The sequence below is a fragment of the Buteo buteo genome, chromosome 12 (genome assembly GCF_964188355.1).
Source record: "Buteo buteo chromosome 12, bButBut1.hap1.1, whole genome shotgun sequence".
NCBI classification, from domain to species: domain Eukaryota; kingdom Metazoa; phylum Chordata; class Aves; order Accipitriformes; family Accipitridae; genus Buteo; species Buteo buteo.
This window is the reverse complement of record NC_134182.1, coordinates 10,115,634-10,135,056: the sequence shown is the minus strand read 5'-3', so window position 1 is coordinate 10,135,056 and position 19,423 is coordinate 10,115,634. Positions and strand designations below refer to the sequence as shown.

Sequence of the window (19,423 nt, the reverse complement as noted above, 5' to 3'; positions counted from 1 at the left end):
TTTTAGACCTATGTAGTACTTCACATCTTGAAGTCAGTGGAGATATTTATGTGCAGAAAGTATCACATATCTTCCAGTCTTCATCGGCTTGGGACCACAGGAAAGAGAGGGGCCAACACGACAGCCTGCCCAGGCTAAAGAAATTTCAAGTTTTCAGTGTCAAAATCTCTTACAACAACTGATGAAGGCAACAGTAGGCCACTCAGAAAACTGGCCTAGGGAGGTACTGAAAAGCAACTTCACTAGACTAGTAGAAATGATAGAAAATCTTGAATGGCATCACTTAGCACATACGTGAGATTACACTTTAAGAGAGAAAACATTGGGTATTATCACTTAAAACATATATAGGATTATACCTTTTCAGAAAAATGGACAAATACTAAGGATGAAAGACAACACTAAGGACAAGGCACAACTAAATTGACCATATCTATGATCAAATATTCTGAAAGATAGTATTTTAATAAGCTCGCGTATTTAATCAGTGTAAATATATTACAATAAAACATAAAATCCTCAGAGACTAATGACTTATATTCACAGTTTCAGAAGTCAGGCTCCTCAGTACTTAAATTAATCATAACAACGCTATAAGCAGTCAGACCAAAATTGTAACTTTCTAGAGATGGAATACCTCTTATTAATACAAACCACTTTTCACAGCTGTTAATAACCACAGTTCTCATAGGTGCAGAAGATCAAGTTTACAGAACTGCAGTGATTTTCAGCCTTTTACTTAAAGATTGAATATTCAAATACAAGCAATATACCATCATGGTCAAAATACCTCCAGCATCTGTTTTGTCATAGGACAGAAGAGAACCATAGGAAGCCCAAACATTTCCACTAGAGTTACTTACTACCAGTCAATCATGAAACTTGTTGCTTTTGTAAAGTTTTCCACTACAACTTAAAGCACACTTACATTAAAAACGTTGTTGATAGTTTTACTGGACAAACTCTCTTATAGCTTAGCAGATAGTAGATACAGCTTGTATCAATCTACGCTGGTAAAGTTTTTACATAGTTTTTTTTTAGCAACCCCCCCACTTGAGGCAAGCAGAATATCCATGCTGGAATTGCTGCACCTCCTCCAAGACTTTTTCTGGTATGGAGAGGTTGTGGGGGTGGGGGGGGAAATCCCAATCTTAAATACTGTATCTGTAAAAAAACCCACCTGACCACAATAAAACCTTTTCCAGGGAAAAATTCAAAGCAAAAACATATAACAATCTTTTAAAATGCCATCTTCTCATTTAACATTTTACATTAGCTTTGCAGCTGGACTACAGGTAGCTAAAGAAATAATTTGGACTGTGTTTTTTCAGACTGAACATGCACACTGCCCTTAGGTATGGAACTCTATTGCGGGTAACTCGGTTATGCAATTGCTGTGTGCCAACTATGCCACTGCTCCTGAAAATTCTGCTAGGGATGAAAGTCTAATTAAAAAGTCTGTTGACTCTAGAGTAAGAGGCAAGGGATCCCCACTTCTGATATGCCTTTACTGAAACTGCCCTGGGGAGCGTGAGGAGAGGGAAAGTAAAACAAAGGTTGTGTGAGTTCTCCTTGGAGGAACAGGTTTGGAGAACTGTTTGGAGAGAAAGCACAAGGTCCCGTCACAGTTATCAAAGTATACACATATTTTCCTCTTTTGTGAAGAGAACTTGCATTTAAACGCCTTAGAAGACTATGATAACAAAAGTACTGCAAACGTCTTAAACGAGGCATTTCCTGATGTTGTGGTGTAACCTTTTCAGCTGGATCATAATAACCTAGAAAAGAAGTACTAGTAAAAAGGTACATATAAGGTAGCATAATAGCTTTAGCATAATATGCATCTGCTTGGTACAAGATATTAGCCACCTTAATTATATTTTCTAGAAACAGCATGTTTTTGTACTCACCCGTGCAATAACAACGCTATTGAAAAGGGCAGTTTAAAGAAAAGAACATACAAAACCCATGAAGAATGGAGTCTATTTATTTTATTTCATCTTGCATTTGTGTTGTTAAAGCAAAGCATTCTATACATATTATTTAGCTATTTACTGCCATTCTACACCCATTATTGACCTAATTGCAGAAAGACAAATGCAGGGACAAACTTGTTAGAATGAGCATATCGATAACGCTTCTCTGACTTTGACAAGTATTTATTTAAAAATAAGATACTGCTCATGGGTTTCTTTTATTAACAGTTAATGGCTCAATTCACAGAACTTTGAGACACCATGGAACATGTAGCAAAACGCAACGCTGATAATACATAATGTCTCTTCTCTTCACTAAACATTCTGCAGAGGAAGAATATTATGGTAACAGCTGAGCTACTGATTAATCAAACACCTAAATGGAAAGAATCTGGCAAGTAATGGATGGTAACTTTTAGATACAAGATGATCCTGTATTTATCTATGTAGGCAAAAAACCCCTTCAGTGTCACAGCCATTAAGAATTATTATCTGAAAATACTTGTATATGTATTTTAAAGTAACGTGAGCCAACTTTATAGCAGGTATCACAGTATGATTGCAAGTTAGGTATGGGAAAGACCTGAAGAAAACAAAACCCCAATAAATCAAAGTACTTTGATCTGTTTCAAAGCCAACTAACATTGCAATGGCTTAAAAGAGAAAAAGTACAATTCATTTTTGTTTTGTTTCTTAACACTACTTTTAACTGTGCAAAATCACACTACTGAAGTATCTTTAAAACCACTCCTGCGAGACATGGAAAAACAGAAATGAAATGATAATGTGAGTCAGAATGGGAGTTTTACCACAACAAAAAAATATCTCAAAACACTACATTAAAATATTTTAATAAATCATTTTGTTCTACAGCTTCTAACAGATAAAGTTGACTGTCAGCTGTGGCATCTATGAGAATACCTGCTGGAAAACAGACAAAGTGTATCTATCTCTATATCAAAATCAATTTGACTAATCTTAATGTCTAATAGTTTCTCACTAATAGACTGATTTAAAACAAAAAGTTCTAAGATTTCCAAGCAGACTAAATAGTTCTTCCATTATGATTGTTTACTAGGTTGGCTGTTTCACTGTATCTGTATTAATGGATGAATAAGGAGTTGAATGGGCTAAAGAGGTTTTCTCTCAACATGTATCCATTATTTCCCTCTTATCTTTTTAGAACAGGAAACATTTTCAAGTACTTTTGGAGCTGCAGACTGATTTCTTGAGAAACTACTACTACAGTAAATTGCACAGAAATATTTCAAACAAGTGTTATATGTGCCATACTTAGAATTTCCAGACCAACATACATAGGTGTTGTAACCAAAGCAAAACAATGGGATTTTAACCAAGAATGAATATTCCTTTACAGTTTTGCAAATAGAGCTAGAACAATCAGAACTTAAAGATTCACTTTCACAATTCTCATGTTTAAAATTATTTTAAGGATTTTTTGATTGTGGTGTAAAATACAAAGAGGTCTTTAGAATTCACTTGCTCTCAGTAGCACATTGCATTGAAAGAATGGGAGCATGCCACAAGTTCATTATTGTAAATAACACTTATACAAGTGGGCACCTCTGCCAGCTGCAGAATTCCAGGCTCTCAGCCCTTTGCAATTATGTGGCCCTGAAATTCTTTGGATATGGAATGTATTTAACTCAGTTTAGTTGTGCAAGAGATATTTGAAGTGGCAAACTCACATTATGCTATGCCCCCAGACCTTCCAATAAAAAGTATATGTATTGATTATAAATCCCAAGTCTGTTTAAAATTTCTTATAATTTCAAAAAGCAAAACCACACAATCATATAAAGTATTTAAACAACAATAAATAGTTCTCCTGAAACTCAGAGAACATGTGCATTCAGCTATCATTAAAAACAATATCAGGTACTAACCTTTTATTCTACACTACGTGTATGGTGAAACAATGTTCCCAAACCGACAGTACTCACAGTGGGAAGCATGAACATTTCTTTTAAGCAAATTCAATGCTATAATGCTGCTACTTCTTCTTTTCCTCGTATTATTTTTCTGGAAAAATGGGTGAAGTTGAGAGAGGAAAAGAAAAATTATAAAAATACTTCTTAAAATTCATGACTATATTTCACAGTCACATGAAGGAAGCTGTGCTCTTTTTATTCTAAGGAAATATCTTTGCAAGCATCTGCAAGGAAGTATTTTTCTCTGCAGTTTGGTATCAGAGGAAGGGAGACATCCTCCTCTTGAAGAAAAAAAAGACTGGAGAATCAAATCCTGTTCCCTCTGCAGCCAGGGTAAATACTGTCAGCTACTACAGGGGTGGGCGGGGAGGAGGGCAGGATTTTCCCTTTACTCCATCTGAACAACAGTTTCCTTCAGCCCTATCATTTAATTTTAAAGTGGAATTTGTTTTATACTGCAGACCAATAAGTACCCTAGGAACTTGATTGGTTCAGGCTTAATGAAATTGCTTCTGCTGACATTAGATACATTAGGATACTGATTAAAACACTTAATGATCCCTCTTGATTTTAAATTGCTAGCTTAGATTTGTGAGATGTCAAAGTATCTTTTTCCTTCCTTTCCTCCACCCTAATCCTTCTCCTTGCCCTTTTTCTGTTCATGATCCTTAAAGGTTGTGGCTCATTGGCACCAGCACGATCACAAACCAAATGTTAACACGATGTTGAACACTGCATTGTTTAAAATATGCCAAACCCCAGAGTATAAACACTGAAACAGTCATCTTTAAAATACAATTTCCTGGTTCAAAGCTCAAACTATTCTTAAGTGTGGAAACACTGAGGATTATTAATATAAAGGGAAATCCAAAGTCAGAATAAACTTTAACTTTTTAAAATATTTACTGAAAAAAGATAATCCTGTAAATGTAAAAACAAATATAAAAGCTTTACTTTTGAGCTTGAACGTGGAAGACAGTGATACATTGCCAAATAATGGTGTTGGAATGGCATTCCTATGACAACAAAGCCATTTTTCATGCTCTCATACAAAATTGCATACCATATCACCTTCCAGTGGGAAACGTGTATATCTTATGGGCAAAATGACAGCTTATCCACAAATATTGTTAAACACTAGAAATACCAGGTTTGGAAACTTTGCCTGAAAAGGGGGAAAACACAATAGCTGTAAAAAGTTCTATTTTCCTTCAACAAATCTTATCAAGACTCTCGAGATGAAATTATAGTTACAAAAAAAATTTGCTTATATACTAAAACCTGCTGTGTCAGAAGCTTTTATGAAAAAAAGTGAATATACTGAATTTTATGCTTAATACAAACTTTAAGACCACAGAAAATAAAAAAGTAGAAGTTTTTGTATATTTTAGCACCATTATAAAGTTAGACTTGACTGCCGGTTCTGTCACTGTGGCTGTACCTTGCAGCTGGTGTAGCTAATGTGAAGCACATTGACTTCAGTGATCTTTAAGAGAAGAATAACTGGATTTGCTGATCACAACAAATAATACGTTTGCTTTTATTTTTTTTTCTTTTTTTCTTGTCTTGTTAAATTAATTTTGAGCTTTATTTTTATCAGGTAGCCAGAGTGCATTTCTGTCAGCTAAATCCAAGTCCGAGTCCTTTTGGTCTCTGGACGGCTCGTATTGGCTCTGCTATTCCTTTGCCGTCCGGTCCAAGGCCCGTGCCAGGGCTCCAGCCCATACTCTGAAGCATTCTGTTTCCAATGTTGTTTTCTGGGATTGGTTGGGTGTTTTCACCTACAAACCCTGAGATTAAAGAAACACAGCATTAATCAGCACTGCCTGTCATGTGGAGAAGAGCAGGATAATCTCCCTTAAAGCTTTAAACCTTCTTATGCTCCTAATTCATCTAATAGGTTGCTAGAACAGGCTGTCTTTGCACATGTTGACCTCCTGACTGCATATGATTCTAAATCATACAGCTTTACGCTCTGCATTATTTTTAATGTTTTTAAAGACTCACTCAGCTTTTAAGTATGACAATTATTGTCACAGATCTTTTATATTCCAATACGGTGGATTTTACATCAGTCTCAAAGAACATGCATCACCTGCACAAGTCTACCAACACATCGGCAAGATTACCTGAATTTCTTGTCCTATACAGTTACTAAGCCGAGGCACATCATAGTAACATGACCATCTTTCCATTCTTAGCAATATTTATCAAGGCTCAAGATCTTTTTCAATAGAACACAATAAATAATTTCTGATTAAACAATTACAGCTGTTACAGAAAAAGTACAGACAAGTGGTCTACTGTTCTGAAATTCAGCTGTATCTTTACTCAGTTTCTCTTTTACTGAACACTGTAAGACAGATTTGATACATCCCAGTTAACTTTTGGTATTTTCAATGCCATTTAGTGTTGTTTACACTTTTCTCTCCATACCATCTGAGAGAGTGAAAGAGTTAATGTCTGGGTCGTGACACCATCAAGATCTCTGAGAAAAGCTGCATACATACTGCAGAAAATGCAGAAAAGATCATCAGGACTGCAAGTGTTAATATAACAGATTCATTTTTTTAATAACCAATCTTTTTCTTCCATGAATGCATCATAAAAAAAAAAAAAAATGAAGTCAAGAAACAAAGTGGTTTTTTCCCTCATCAGCCAAACTCCTCAAGCTAGAGAAGGTAAGCCTTCCCATATATAACTGTCTTGCATGAGGGATACAAATGATACTTATTTCAATAACCTGCATGTTACACCATGCAAACAATCTTAAAAAGGGCTGAAGTTTTTGAACTAACACAAGCAGTTGCAGGTAGGCAGCTGGATTTTGTTTTCAGCTTTGCTCAACATCTCCCTCCCCCCTGACAAAAGAACAAAAAAACCCCTACCATGTGCCCAGTTTCAAAAATTATCTGTTTAACTTTCTACCTATTGATTCTGGCCTGCTACTTTTTGAAAAATACCGTAGAAGGAGACTGTGGTTTTGGAGACTATCATGTCTTCAATCAAGAATTTACCACTGACAAGCAGCGAGCTCATAATTATATTAACTTACTAAATAAGAACACAGGAAAAGTTGAATATGCACATCTGAAAAGCCTCATTTATCACACACACAAAAAAGCAAAGCCCCACAGTGGAAACCACATACAGAGACAGAAGTTCAAAACGAGAGGTGCATGTTAAAAACCTCATGATGATTGCGATGATGAATTTACAGTACTCCAGCATTATCCACTATAGATCCGTTCATATTCAGTAAAATGCTGGCTACATAAAAGGTAGAGGGCTTCCTAGTATCTCAGTTCCTGAGTCAAAGAAAAAGGGAAATGCATTGAGAGAAAGCATCCTTTAATACTGGTTTGAAGCTATGCTTAATGCTAGGCTTAAAATAAAGGCTTTTAAGTCAGCAGCCTCCAGTTCCCGAGAGGGTTCCTCTTGAACTGACCAGCACAAAATTCAATGTCCAAGACTTCCTTTCTTTTCAGGCCCCCACAGGCAGAGGCAATTTTCATACAGGCGAGTCCCTGACACTGCCTGGCATACACAACACAGGCTTTGCAACCTTCTTTGTTATACTTTCTAGCTCAGAAAAAGGGAAAGAAAAAAGGCTACTGTTCAACAAAAGTTCCGGTAAACCTCACAGGTAAAATCCTGGAAGTGTGTTTTGGTCCACTTTTCACAACAAATGATGGTAAGAAGTGGAGCATTGTTCTAATGAACATCTGTGGAACAATTATGGGAAAAACTTAAAAGGGAGGAAAGATCCAACAGACCCGCCAAGTAGGAAAGAGCAAGGGTAAGAGTATATTTCATATATCTAAGAATTGGAAATACTAAACCATTCATAATCCTGCTTAGGCAAAGACAGCAATGCTGCTGGAATGGTTTGCAAGGCACAGCCTGAGACAATGTAAACAACCTTTTTGTTAGTCTATTTGGGGGAAAAACCCACAGACCTTTTTCTGTAACAGATGTACCTTTCTATATGAATTTCAGTTCTCAAGACAGTCAGAGCAACCTCACAAAACAGATATACGAAAGAACAATCTGTATCCTGATAAATTATTTAATAATAATTTACAGTTATTTAATAAACTGATGTGTCCATTTTTTGATAAATTTTGAAGTAGCTTGATATTTTTTTTTCTGTGACTGACAGGATAATTGGAATATTTTTTGTTTTGAAAGACATAAGTACTTTTAGAATGTATACTATAACTATTTTTCCTTCCACTGTACATACTTTTCTAACTCCCGTTAGAAGGCTGAAACCTCCCCTGAAGAGTTGTTTTTTTCTTATACGTTACCAGGTTTAAAAAAAAAAAAAAAAAGAAAAAAGAAAAAGAAAAAAGAAAAAGAAAAAAGAAAAAGAAAAAAAGAAAAAGAAAAAAAGAAAAAGAAAAAAAGAAAAAGAAAAAAAGAGCAGAAACCACCATAACCTTGGCTTCACAACTCACTTTTGGGCAAACAATCAAACAGCATACACTGTCCAAACGATAGTGCGTTTGGAGGATATGTATTGCAGCAAGAATAAGGAAAAAACAAAACCCCACCCAACTTGCCTGTGTTACTAATTGACTAATTACTCCTTCTTGCAAACAAGGTGAATATGGATAGCTTTTATTTTAATTGTGAAAAGTATTTAATATATGCAGGCCATTCTTTTGCAGTATAGTCAGGTTTTATATAAATACTATCTATATCTGTCTTTAATATTCCGGCAATTTTCACACATCATTTGAAAAATTTATCTGTAATATAACATATTTTACTCAAATCAGAAGAACACGGGTAGTGGTATTGCTCTCTTCCTCCATTCCATGACCAATCAGCAATCGGAAGAAAAAATATGTGTATTGCTGATTGACTGCATGACAGAAGAGAGCTCTTAAAAATCATGCTACACTGTGTGCTATTCCCCTGACCCCCATTCCTGTGCTTTGGGCTTTTATTTTCTAATTAAAAGCAGTAATTGTCCTTGCAATATTAATCTTCAAGTTCAGTTTTTAATTCATGCCTATGGCACTTCTTGGACTAGCCAGTAGGGCCTGTTAGAGAGAATGGTCCAAGCACATTGGCCTTGAAACCGGCTGTGCTACCTCTGGGACGTGTTCAGTCTCGACCCACCCAGGAGCAAGAGCAAAATCAACCCACCGCGCCATCCCACAAAAAATAACTATGCAAAATCAGATTAAGAAAAAAAAGCGGGCGTATGTTTTTCTAAGTTTATTGCTCTATGAGGCTTTGTGGGGTTCCTGGAGTTACAAGGAAGTCTCTGTACTAATACCTTGTAGGAATGTTCTGTGCAGAGCCCTTTCTTTCTACAGACTGAAAATGTTTTTAGTAACCATAACAACTTGGTTCCTGATCTACCAGATGAGTAGTCTGCGTGTAGAAGTGGCTGCCAGTACACAAGTGAGGAGCAAACACTGAGGAACAGGAACTTGCTTGAAAAGACAGCACTGTGAAATACCCTCACTTATGTTCCTTCTCTTTGCAATGCTGCCAAATGAAATAAAAAAAAAGGCCAATCCTCAAACCTTTGTGTATATGAATAGACACGCTTCAAGGTCTACACGTATTATGCATATGACCTTACATACATGGAATATGGGACCTATGAGTAGAAAGAGGCAAAACTGGGAAGGGGAAAACAAAAAACTCATCACATTTGTTTAATTTTTGGTATGATATTTATGATGGCATTAAAGGCAGGTTTCAATGAAAAATAAAGGTATGTAATTTTTTCTTAACAGCTGTTGAGACAGGTATGTCCTGGTTAAACAGTACACTAGCATTCAGTGCCATACCCTTGATTTTACAGTGATTGCCATGAATTAATTTAATTCCATCTGTAAGCTAAAATCAGATCAGAGGTCTAATGCTGCTGCAGGCTCCACATCTGTTTAATCATTTTTGGATACAACAGCTTGCAAAAGTTCAGGTTTTAAATTTGCTTCATATTTAAGAAACAATGTTACACCAGTGTACAACATCTTCAGCAGGAAACAAATGAACCTATGCACAGTTTTTGATCTGACAGATCCATTTTATTTGCAAAATGTTTCTAAAAAAATTAAAAGATCACCAATTAAGTTAGCATTTTTTATAGAATAATAAAGGAATGTGATCTCATAAACCACCATTGTGACAATATTTATTTGCATGGTCCAACTGCTGGACTAACATGAAGCATGTTTGGTTTATATTGGGGTGAATAAAATCAGAATACAGCTAGGTTCAATCTCTTAAATAACTCTTATTTAAGAAAATGTTTTGGTTTTGGTTTGGGTCCCGTCCCGTCCCCCCCGGTTGTAAGAAACAAATGAAGGCATATTGAAGTAATTTCATCTCTGGCCACTGAACTATTTTTGATGTTAAGAAAACGGGGTTTTAAACAGTTCTGAGAAAATGACACTGTATATAAATATAGTCTTGGCCTTTCATCTTTCTTTTATATGATTAAGACTTGTGAGCAGAACAGCAATGCCTTTGCAGAGCATACCACAACTATTATTTCCTGTTCTATCGCTCCCAGCAGCCTTAAATCCTTTAAATCCTTTCCTAGAAGGATCTCTTTTTGCTTGGGTAATTTTTGCAATACATGGCCTGCTAACCCTTACCCCCTACCCTGGATCTCACTTATGTCTATCACAGCAGAGTCAGTCTTTCTACCTCAAATCTTCCAAGGAGCATTGTGGATGGTAATTCACTTGCGTAATTGGCTCAAGAGATGAAAATCTTGTATCTGCCTCTCTTAGCCACTAATCTATCCAGCTGACTGCAAGCCTAATTGGCAGCTTGTTTAGTAATTTGGCTCCTAAAGTGTTGTATTGATGTTGGATAAACAGCCAATGGAAGGAGAAACGATACATGCTGCTTCACTTTAAAAGCTAGTGCACTTTCCCCCTCATTTTCTGAAAGCATTTAATATTCCATCTATTTTTTTTCTTTTCTGACTCCTCATGAGACAGATGAGCTCAGAACAGTAGGGACTGATACTGATACACAAGACAATTTTACAAGGAACGTAATCAGAATAATACATTGCTGTAGCGTATCTTTTTATGCCAGCTCTCTCTAACTAGCAAAATGGGAATCAGACTGCCTAGATGTTTATGTTCTTAAAACTGTTTTGGATAATTGCGCAGTCAGCATCACGAGCATAGCCAACAGCCATACTGTGATTTTTAAAATCAGTACCTGCAGTGGTTTTCAAAATTCAGTATACTATAGCTGTAAATCTAAAAAAAACACCAAACAAAAAACCAAACCAGTTATGAAAATGCCATATTATTTAGCAAAATATTTGAGATTCCATTTTTATATCAGACTTTTATATATCCCTCACACTGAGCTATCTAAGACTGTGTCTAAAGAATAACCTTAGAATGATTATAGTTCAGGTGAGTCTGCTTGCATTGTATTTTATTCTAGCTAGCAGAGAGATAAAAATAGCAGAGAGGACAGAGCTGTAACTTTGGTAGGTGTTGGAAACCTCCCTATTTACCCAGCATTCACAGCAGAGTTTTGTTAATGTCTGTACTGCCATAGTTTCATTCCTACTGCCCCATTGCAAGGGGCATTAAAGGAATCATCGCATATTTGCAGCACGGGTAAATGCATTCTTTCTTGCAGCAGAGACCCTAGATTTAAATCCATTTTCAACTCTCCTGAATATATAAACAGATATCCATACACTGATGAAATTGGATTTCTCCTTCCATGCTTTATTGGACTATACTGTGTGTAAAGTGTAACTTCATGCCCATTCAGTCTTTACTATTACTAAAATTGGTTGGAAAGAGTTGGAATTATTAGATACCCATTTATCCCTCTGTAAAGGGGAATCTCTTGAATACTCAAGACTGTCTTTTCACTTGGGTCCAAAGGAGGTCAGTTTTACGCCTTGTCTACATTGACAGAAAGACTGTCACTGGATGGCATTTTGGAAGAAGCATTCTCCCTGGGGACCATTCCAGAGTTCTGCTCAAACCCCTTGAAACTCAGCAAAACTGCTCACTTCTGATAAGCAATCCCTGACTTTTACAAAAAGGCTTGTAACCTTACACTGAAACCCACAGGGAAAAGATTTAAATCAAAGTAATATTCTCAAAATGGATAGCATGGTTATTGTAAATTTCAGCAGAGAGATTGAGGATTAAACAGATATTAGGACTATGCACATTAGGGTAGCTCTATCTGACCCTAACTCAAGTTGGGATGGATTGTCAGGATACTGGAGGAGAAGTTCCACTTCTGTTGCCTATTCTGTGCCTATGTGGTTGGAGTATTATCTTCAGTCAAATTATCTTAATTTAAAATGTGAAGATTAATTTATTAAAACTAGACAAATATATCTGCATTTTTTTACTATGGGCTAAATAACAATTTGCCTATTTATTTATGCAAACAATGCTCACTGCGATCCCTTTATCAGTAATGAAGGCATCCAAACGTAAATCTTAGTTATTACGTTAGCATTGGCAGTGTCAATATAGGCTGAAAGGTAAACTTCTCTTACAATCAATAAATCAAAATTTCCTCTCATTGTCATGGAGATCAAAAGAGAAAATTTCTTTATGAAATCCAGAGTATAACCAAAATCTATGACAGTTTTTATCAGAAACTTTTCCACCAATTGCAAAGCTTTTATAGAAAGACAGAAAATGGAAGTCCAAACTGGCCTGCACTGGAAACCCGATCAATGAGTTTTGTATTCTCACATCATGACAATATTTTCTCATATTTTAAACAGTTATTTTTATTCCTCTGAAGTGGCAAAAACCTTCTGCATAAAGCTATCAGGTTTATGCATAGGTCTCCTTCCTCATTCAAAAAGTAAATTATATGCTAAAAACCTTTAAGAAAAGTGATTTTTGTATAATCTGTAGCAGGGCCTATTTGCAGCAGTGGTCCCTATTCCTCAGGAGAAATTAAAACTAGTCACCATCAAGTGAGAGGTAGTTGGGGAGAGCTGGGGTAAGAAGTTATACTGACTGGGGAAAAACTACATGTATTTTCTCCTTGCACATTGTAACTCCCAAACCTTCTCTGGTTAACAAAAGTCCTTTGGTATTAACAACCTAAAGCAGGCTGACAGAATACCAGGTACTGCTTTCATTGAGCGAGTTGATGGTGTTAACAAACTGCATCTAAAATGGCGGCAGCTCCTCTCTGTGGGGAGTCACCTTATTATGGTACCTGGTAGAGAACCAGTAGAACTTGCAGAGCACGTAACTGGCCTCCCTACTGACACCTCTCAGTTTCATACAAAGCTATTCCTCAAGCGTACAACTGTCTAATGAAACATACCTTTGGAACTTGGAAAAATAAAAGCCTTTTTTGAGCAGAAATTTCTTATATATTAAGGATGCTCTCATTGCTGATATTCTCTGGTAAGCTGGTTTACGATTCTTGAAAGTGAAGTCCAAAAAAACCACAGAATCATAGAATATCTGAATGTCCTGGTTTTGGCTGGGATAGAGTTGATTGTCTTCCTAGTAGCTGGTACAGTGCTGTGTTTTGGATTTAGTATGAGAAGGATGTTGATAACACGCTGATGTTTTCAGTTGTTGCTAAGTAGTGTTTAGACTCAGTCAAGGATTTTTCAGCTTCTCATGCCCAGCCAGCGAGAAAGCTGGAGGGGCACAAGCAGTTGGCACAGGACACAGCCAGGACAGCTGACCCAAAGTGGCCAACAGGGTATTCCATACCATGGGACGTCACATCTGGTATATAAACTGGGGGGGGTGGGGACGGGGGAATCGCTGCTTGGGTATTAACTGGGCATCGATCGGTGGGTGGTGAGCAATTGCCCTGCGCATCATTTGTACATTCCAATCCTTTCATTATTACTGCTGTCATTTTATTAGTGTTATCATTATCATTATTAGTTTCTTCTTTTCTGTTCTATTAAGCCGTTCTTATCTCAACCCATGAGTTTTACTTCTTTTCCTGATTCCCCCATCCCACTGGGTGGGGGGAGGGGGGGAGTGAGTGAGCATCTGCGTGGTGCTTAGTTGCTGGCTGGGGTTAAACCACGACACTCAAGTTGGAAGGGATCCATAAGGATCATCGAGTCCAACTCCCAAAGGAGGCAATTTGAATGCTTTCGACAACCTGAAACAAATACCTTAAGGAAAGACTCCCAGAGTAATTTGGGGAATTATTTTTGAACCTTCCACATTTCAGAAGACAACAGCATTTAGAAAAGACAGGTACAGTCATCTTCTATCAACCTGAAGGTTTCTCCTTGACTTTAATTGGCTATGTGTACAGCCTGAAGAACATTGCCCTCTCCCTAGATCACAAGGAACCCATTAGCAAATTCTCAGTATAAGCTTGGTTCTTGTTGCATTGAGGATCTTTTCTTCTGAAGTTTGTTACCGAACTCTCCTTGTTGACTCTGGTGTTTCTCGTAAGGGGCCCCGCCTGAACCAATGACCTCAAGCTCTACATGAAAAGCCTTTTGCTCTGAAACGACAGCAGCTTCCAATACTGGATGGCACTCTGTGATCTTTTAATTTTTGAACTGATTTAGTGAGACAATATGGTAGGAGAAAAAAAAGAAACAGAAAGGAGTCCCTAAAATTTAATCTGCTACAGAAGCTAACAAAACAAAAAAGAGTATCCATAGGCCGGCCAATGAAGCAGATACCCTGTGTACTCTAGAAAGAACTTTCGTAGACTAAGGATAAGAAATGGCGCAATGCAATAAGGGAAGTGTTCACAACACATGCCAATGTTGTATTACCGTGTAGCAAGGGCTTTCTATCTATGGAGTTGTATGTTTACTAGATAGAAAAGCAGCGAATCAAGCTAAAAAGAAAGCAGGCGTATAATAGTTTGTCTAGAGTTTTGGAAATTTACTGCCAGTTCACCCAAGAACACAAAAGTCTACCCTTTCTCTGCAACTATCTCACTAAGTTGACCTTCACCACAAACTTAGCCTCAGCCACCTCTGTTATCACAGTGTAATCACAATCTTTTTCAAATCATCATTTTGGTACTGCAGATATTCAGGTCTGATTTTTAATCACTGACATATTAAGCATCAGCAAAATAGTTTGCTTAGCTGTTCCATTGGCAATTTTTAAAAAGGAATGAAAACATGTACCCTTTTGATTACCTTGTTAAAGTGAGTCATGATGGCATTATAGCAGTGCTCAGTATTTCTGCTGTAATTAAGAATCTGTCACATTTTTCATTAAAACACATTCTTTAAAATGAGACTTTTAACTTGGTCATTTCAATCAGTACCAGCCTGAAGTGTAGCATGCAACATGCCAACTAGATAAAGAAAATGACATCTGAAATTTGCTTTTGCAAAATTTAAGTATTAAAGTGCCCATAACATGCATAATAATTTATATATTTTATATGCATATTCTATGTATTTTAAGTACAAAATAGCTTTCTCTTTTTAAAATTAGTTTTTGCAGGTTTTCAACACTGCTCCAAACCATGCTATGTAAGGACCAGAGCAAAAAGATTGTTTTCACATAGAAATAAATGGCTGTTTACAAGGCACACAAGTAAAACTTAACTTTTGTTCTGCATCAAACTTTCTACATTCTGTAAATTAACTTAATATGCTGCAGATGTGAAACAGTTTGATGATTTTTTCCCAACATTTAAGATTTAGAGGTTTCTTATTAAAAAAAAAAAAAAAGAAAAAGAACCTAAAAAGTCTTAGGGATTTAACAGAAGCTGATTGAGAAATGTCTTGTACAGAAGATGACAGACAGTCAATAGGAAAGGAACTAGGGTCGATGCATATTCAGTGTATAAACATGGCATCTAAAATTCTGTAGCATCTACTGGTTTGATATGAGACTTAAACTAGGTAATCTAAGACTGAAATTACTGTAAACATTCCCAATTCATGTGTTTCAAGTAGTAACAATACTTTGCAGAGAATGTCCTTTCTCTTGCATACAAATTCTTTTGTTGTTGTTTTGTTATTATTTTCATTAATACTGGACCCAGTTTTGGTAGAGCTATTTCCATGATAATATATTAATTTGTCTAAGAGGTTTTTATACAAACTTGAGGGCACTGTATTGCTGCAATGAAATATGTCAGGGTGTCATATGAGATAGCTCTACCACTCAGGTAGTCAGAGAGGGCATAAAGTCATTGAGAATGACCTGGTCCCAAAACTGACTAGAATCACTGAAATAATATTGGTTTCACGGAATAAGCTGTGCAAAAAACTAGGCATTTATAATGTACAACACCTAATTCTTAAAAGAAATCATAGGTAGTAAACAATTTTTATTAGTATCTTTTTTTAGTTGATAAACTAATTAACTGTCCAGGTTCAGTAACACACAGATGGGGCTATATCAAGCATCCACAAACGAGAAAATTTATCTTAGTAAAAAAGGCAGAATAGGACACTCCTGTCTCAGTACTGTCAGCTCCTAACAATCCATATGTATATTATCTCCCATTTTCTTCACTGCTTTTCAACACAGCTTTTCTTCACCTTTACAAATGACATTTTTGAAACTATAAAATGCTCCATGCTGCTCAAACTTTCTTGCTTCAATAGTTTCTCATTGCTGTACAAGTAAATCTACATCCTTTGTTACTAATATACACAAACCTATTGGTATGTGACTTTGACTCCAGGCTGAGAACAGGCTATAAATTTAGAAATCAATATCTAACTCTATCAATATTCATTTTACTTTTTCAATACAAAATACAAAGGTGAAAGAGCAGTAAATAAGCTGGAGTACTGAAATAAATTGGGTGTTCTTGTCACAATTAATAAATGTTTAACCAATAACACTGCTTGCTACAGAAGTCTCTGGCTTTGTAAGGTGTCTGAAAGTAGCAGGTGCTACCCTTGTGAGACTCAAAACCAGAGAACGTGTTTCGGTACTTCATTGGGATCACCAGTCATTCTCTTCAGTACTACTGAACCTAAACATATAAATGGCCATTTTCAACACTGTGCATAGTGCTACAAGAATTAATTTACCAATGTAATTTATTCAAAAAATGCAGACAAGAATTTTGAAAGTACTTTTTTCAATGGATTGGCTCATATTAGGTGAAACTTTGCTAATTTGCAGCATATATAGCTCAAGAAAACGTTTGCAGTTAATGACTCATTTACAGACAGCCTTTCAGGTTTCACTATGATGTTAAATATGGACAGTTATTAGCAGAACGCTTCTTTCCATTTCCAACTTTTGTTCATATGAATATACAAATTTGCCCTTTCTTTCTTTCAAGAAAAAAGGTTTACAAATTATTCTACACAAAATCTAGTCCGTCTGTTCCTATATCTTAGCTAACTAAAACTACTGAAGGAAGAATAATCAAATAGCGATCCTTCATTTTAATCCAAATTTCCAAATGTATTTCCATTCTAAAAGGAAACTCTTTCTTTCATAATATGGTGCGAAATACTGACAAACAAACAACGCCTGTGATGGATAAACAATTTATCTGTATGAAGGTGAGCCTTTGAGACAACTGTAATAATTTATAAAATGTTATATATTACCTACACATATGTACTCAAAGTTTACCAAACTTTCTATTTGCTTAAAAATTTGCAATGATTAAAAGTAGAAAAAAACTTTTATACAACCACAGAAAAATTTCTCAGTCCTCCTGCCCAGAACAAAATTGAAAAGTTTACCTTGAAACACACATTAGTTAAAAGGTATCTCATATGATACCTTTATCCACCATTATTCTCTGTCTCTCTCCATGTAAAGGCAAATTTTGGGAGTAAAACAATCTCTAAAATTGTGAATACATAGATACGTAACATCGAATGACCACATAATATATTTGCCTTAGTATCAAAATATTGGCTTTGCAAAGTTAGTCAGAAGAGCCAGCTTGTAAAATAAAATACTGAACATGGAAAGCCAAAGGTAAAATGAGTAATAAAATTAATTTCATGATACTTCATACCCTCTCAGTACAAAATGACATCGTCTAGTACTTGAAAGTTGTGAAGTGAAAATCACCTTGTAGAAATAATTATATTATTCTCTCTTCAGCCATTAAGTATTTTTCTTTCTCACTCCACATATGTTCAGAGTCTTAGAAGCTGACCCACACATTCTCTTTTTCCATACTGCTGCCACTAAGGTGCTTTTATAACATTTTTAATATTATTCTTGGTCTGTTTCTGCCACTGAGGTTTGAAACAAAGAAGTTTCAGGAGGGGGAATTCACTTGGAATACAAATATTAGGCTTCTCTAAAGACATCTATTTAGAATATATTTGAAGAACTGTATGTGTTGCATGAGTTGCTATAGTAATTGATATATGACTAGGACATGCAATCCAGATTTCCATATTAGCAATATATAAAAAGCCTCAGACAGGCACACACACACAATCTAATCCTTCCAGTACGCACATATATAATTAATACAACAAACTGATGAGAGTCCTATAAATCACTGCTAAGTATTGAAAAAGTCATTTCACAGCTGTGACATCAGCAAAATGCATCCAATGGTTGTGACCTCGCATCTGTAAAAATCTTTCAGAAATGTGCTTGCAAGTGCTTCTTATTTAATCTACAGCACTAATTTTAAAGCAGTGTTTCACAGCCTTATCTCCACATTTTCAATTGTTTGCCCAAGAATTCACATCCTATCTTTATTGTGCAGGGTATTTATAGTATTCATATGCATTCCTCACAGAAAAAAGATACCTCATGTCTTCTACCTTGTAACGCTTGAAGCGTAAGCAGTAATCTTTACTGTCTATGATTCTCAGTATATGAAAAAAGATTTATTCTCTTTAAAGAAGTGCCGTGCTACAAAGGACTAGAAATTGGAAATGTCTGAGGGAGAATTAAGAGAGCCTATTTATTTCTTAATCTCTATTAATAAATAAGGATAGGACATATCTGAAGTTATATGGGAAGTCACTGAATTTATCAAGCATTTTCCCAGGTCACTGACCTACTGCTTTGTATTTAGAGATTTAACATCTTGTGTTTTGTGTTCTGTCCCAGGGAAATTGGTTACCTGTGGGTCCTGGCAGGGGAGCAGCTTTCCTTCTCCGTTTGATGTCTCCCATGCACAATGATCCTAAATGTACACTGGTTTGCCTGCAAGTAATTATAGGAGAAAACTATTAACAAAGGAGGAAAACCGCCACATAAGTACACAGCTTGTATAATCTGAACCTATATCAAAACATTCTCAACCAAGATGAAGCTGCACAGTGAAGCCACCAATCTTGTTTATATCGAAGCATAATTATGTTTGTTGACAAGCGCTCAGTATCTAAATGCAGCATCATAAATTGTTACTGGAATGAATAATATAAAGGGAATGCTTTTTAATTTTCAAAACTGGCAATCTTTCTAGCTCAACATAAAACAAAACCACTATTGCTCCTGACAGGAAAATAGCTAAGATTAATTATCTAAAGAGATCACAATAGTGTTGGTAGGTTATCAATTGGCTAGTAACGCCTGACTGTCAGGACAACATTTA

The 19,423-nt window shown here is 36.1% G+C and overlaps 1 protein-coding gene across 1 annotated transcript in view; it reads right to left on the bottom strand.

Moving 5' to 3' along the window:
- Nucleotides 1-1,976: 1,976 nt before the first annotated feature.
- GPATCH2 (G-patch domain containing 2) overlaps nt 1,977-19,423 on the bottom strand; it is a 130,094-nt gene continuing 112,647 nt past the window's right edge. Inside the window, exons 9-10 of the mRNA XM_075042624.1 lie at nt 18,950-19,032; nt 1,977-5,718 (exon numbers count right to left, since the gene is read on the bottom strand). Coding sequence (XP_074898725.1) covers nt 5,549-5,718; nt 18,950-19,032 — 253 coding nt within the window. The 3' untranslated portion in view covers nt 1,977-5,548. The remainder of the gene's footprint in view (nt 5,719-18,949; nt 19,033-19,423) is intronic.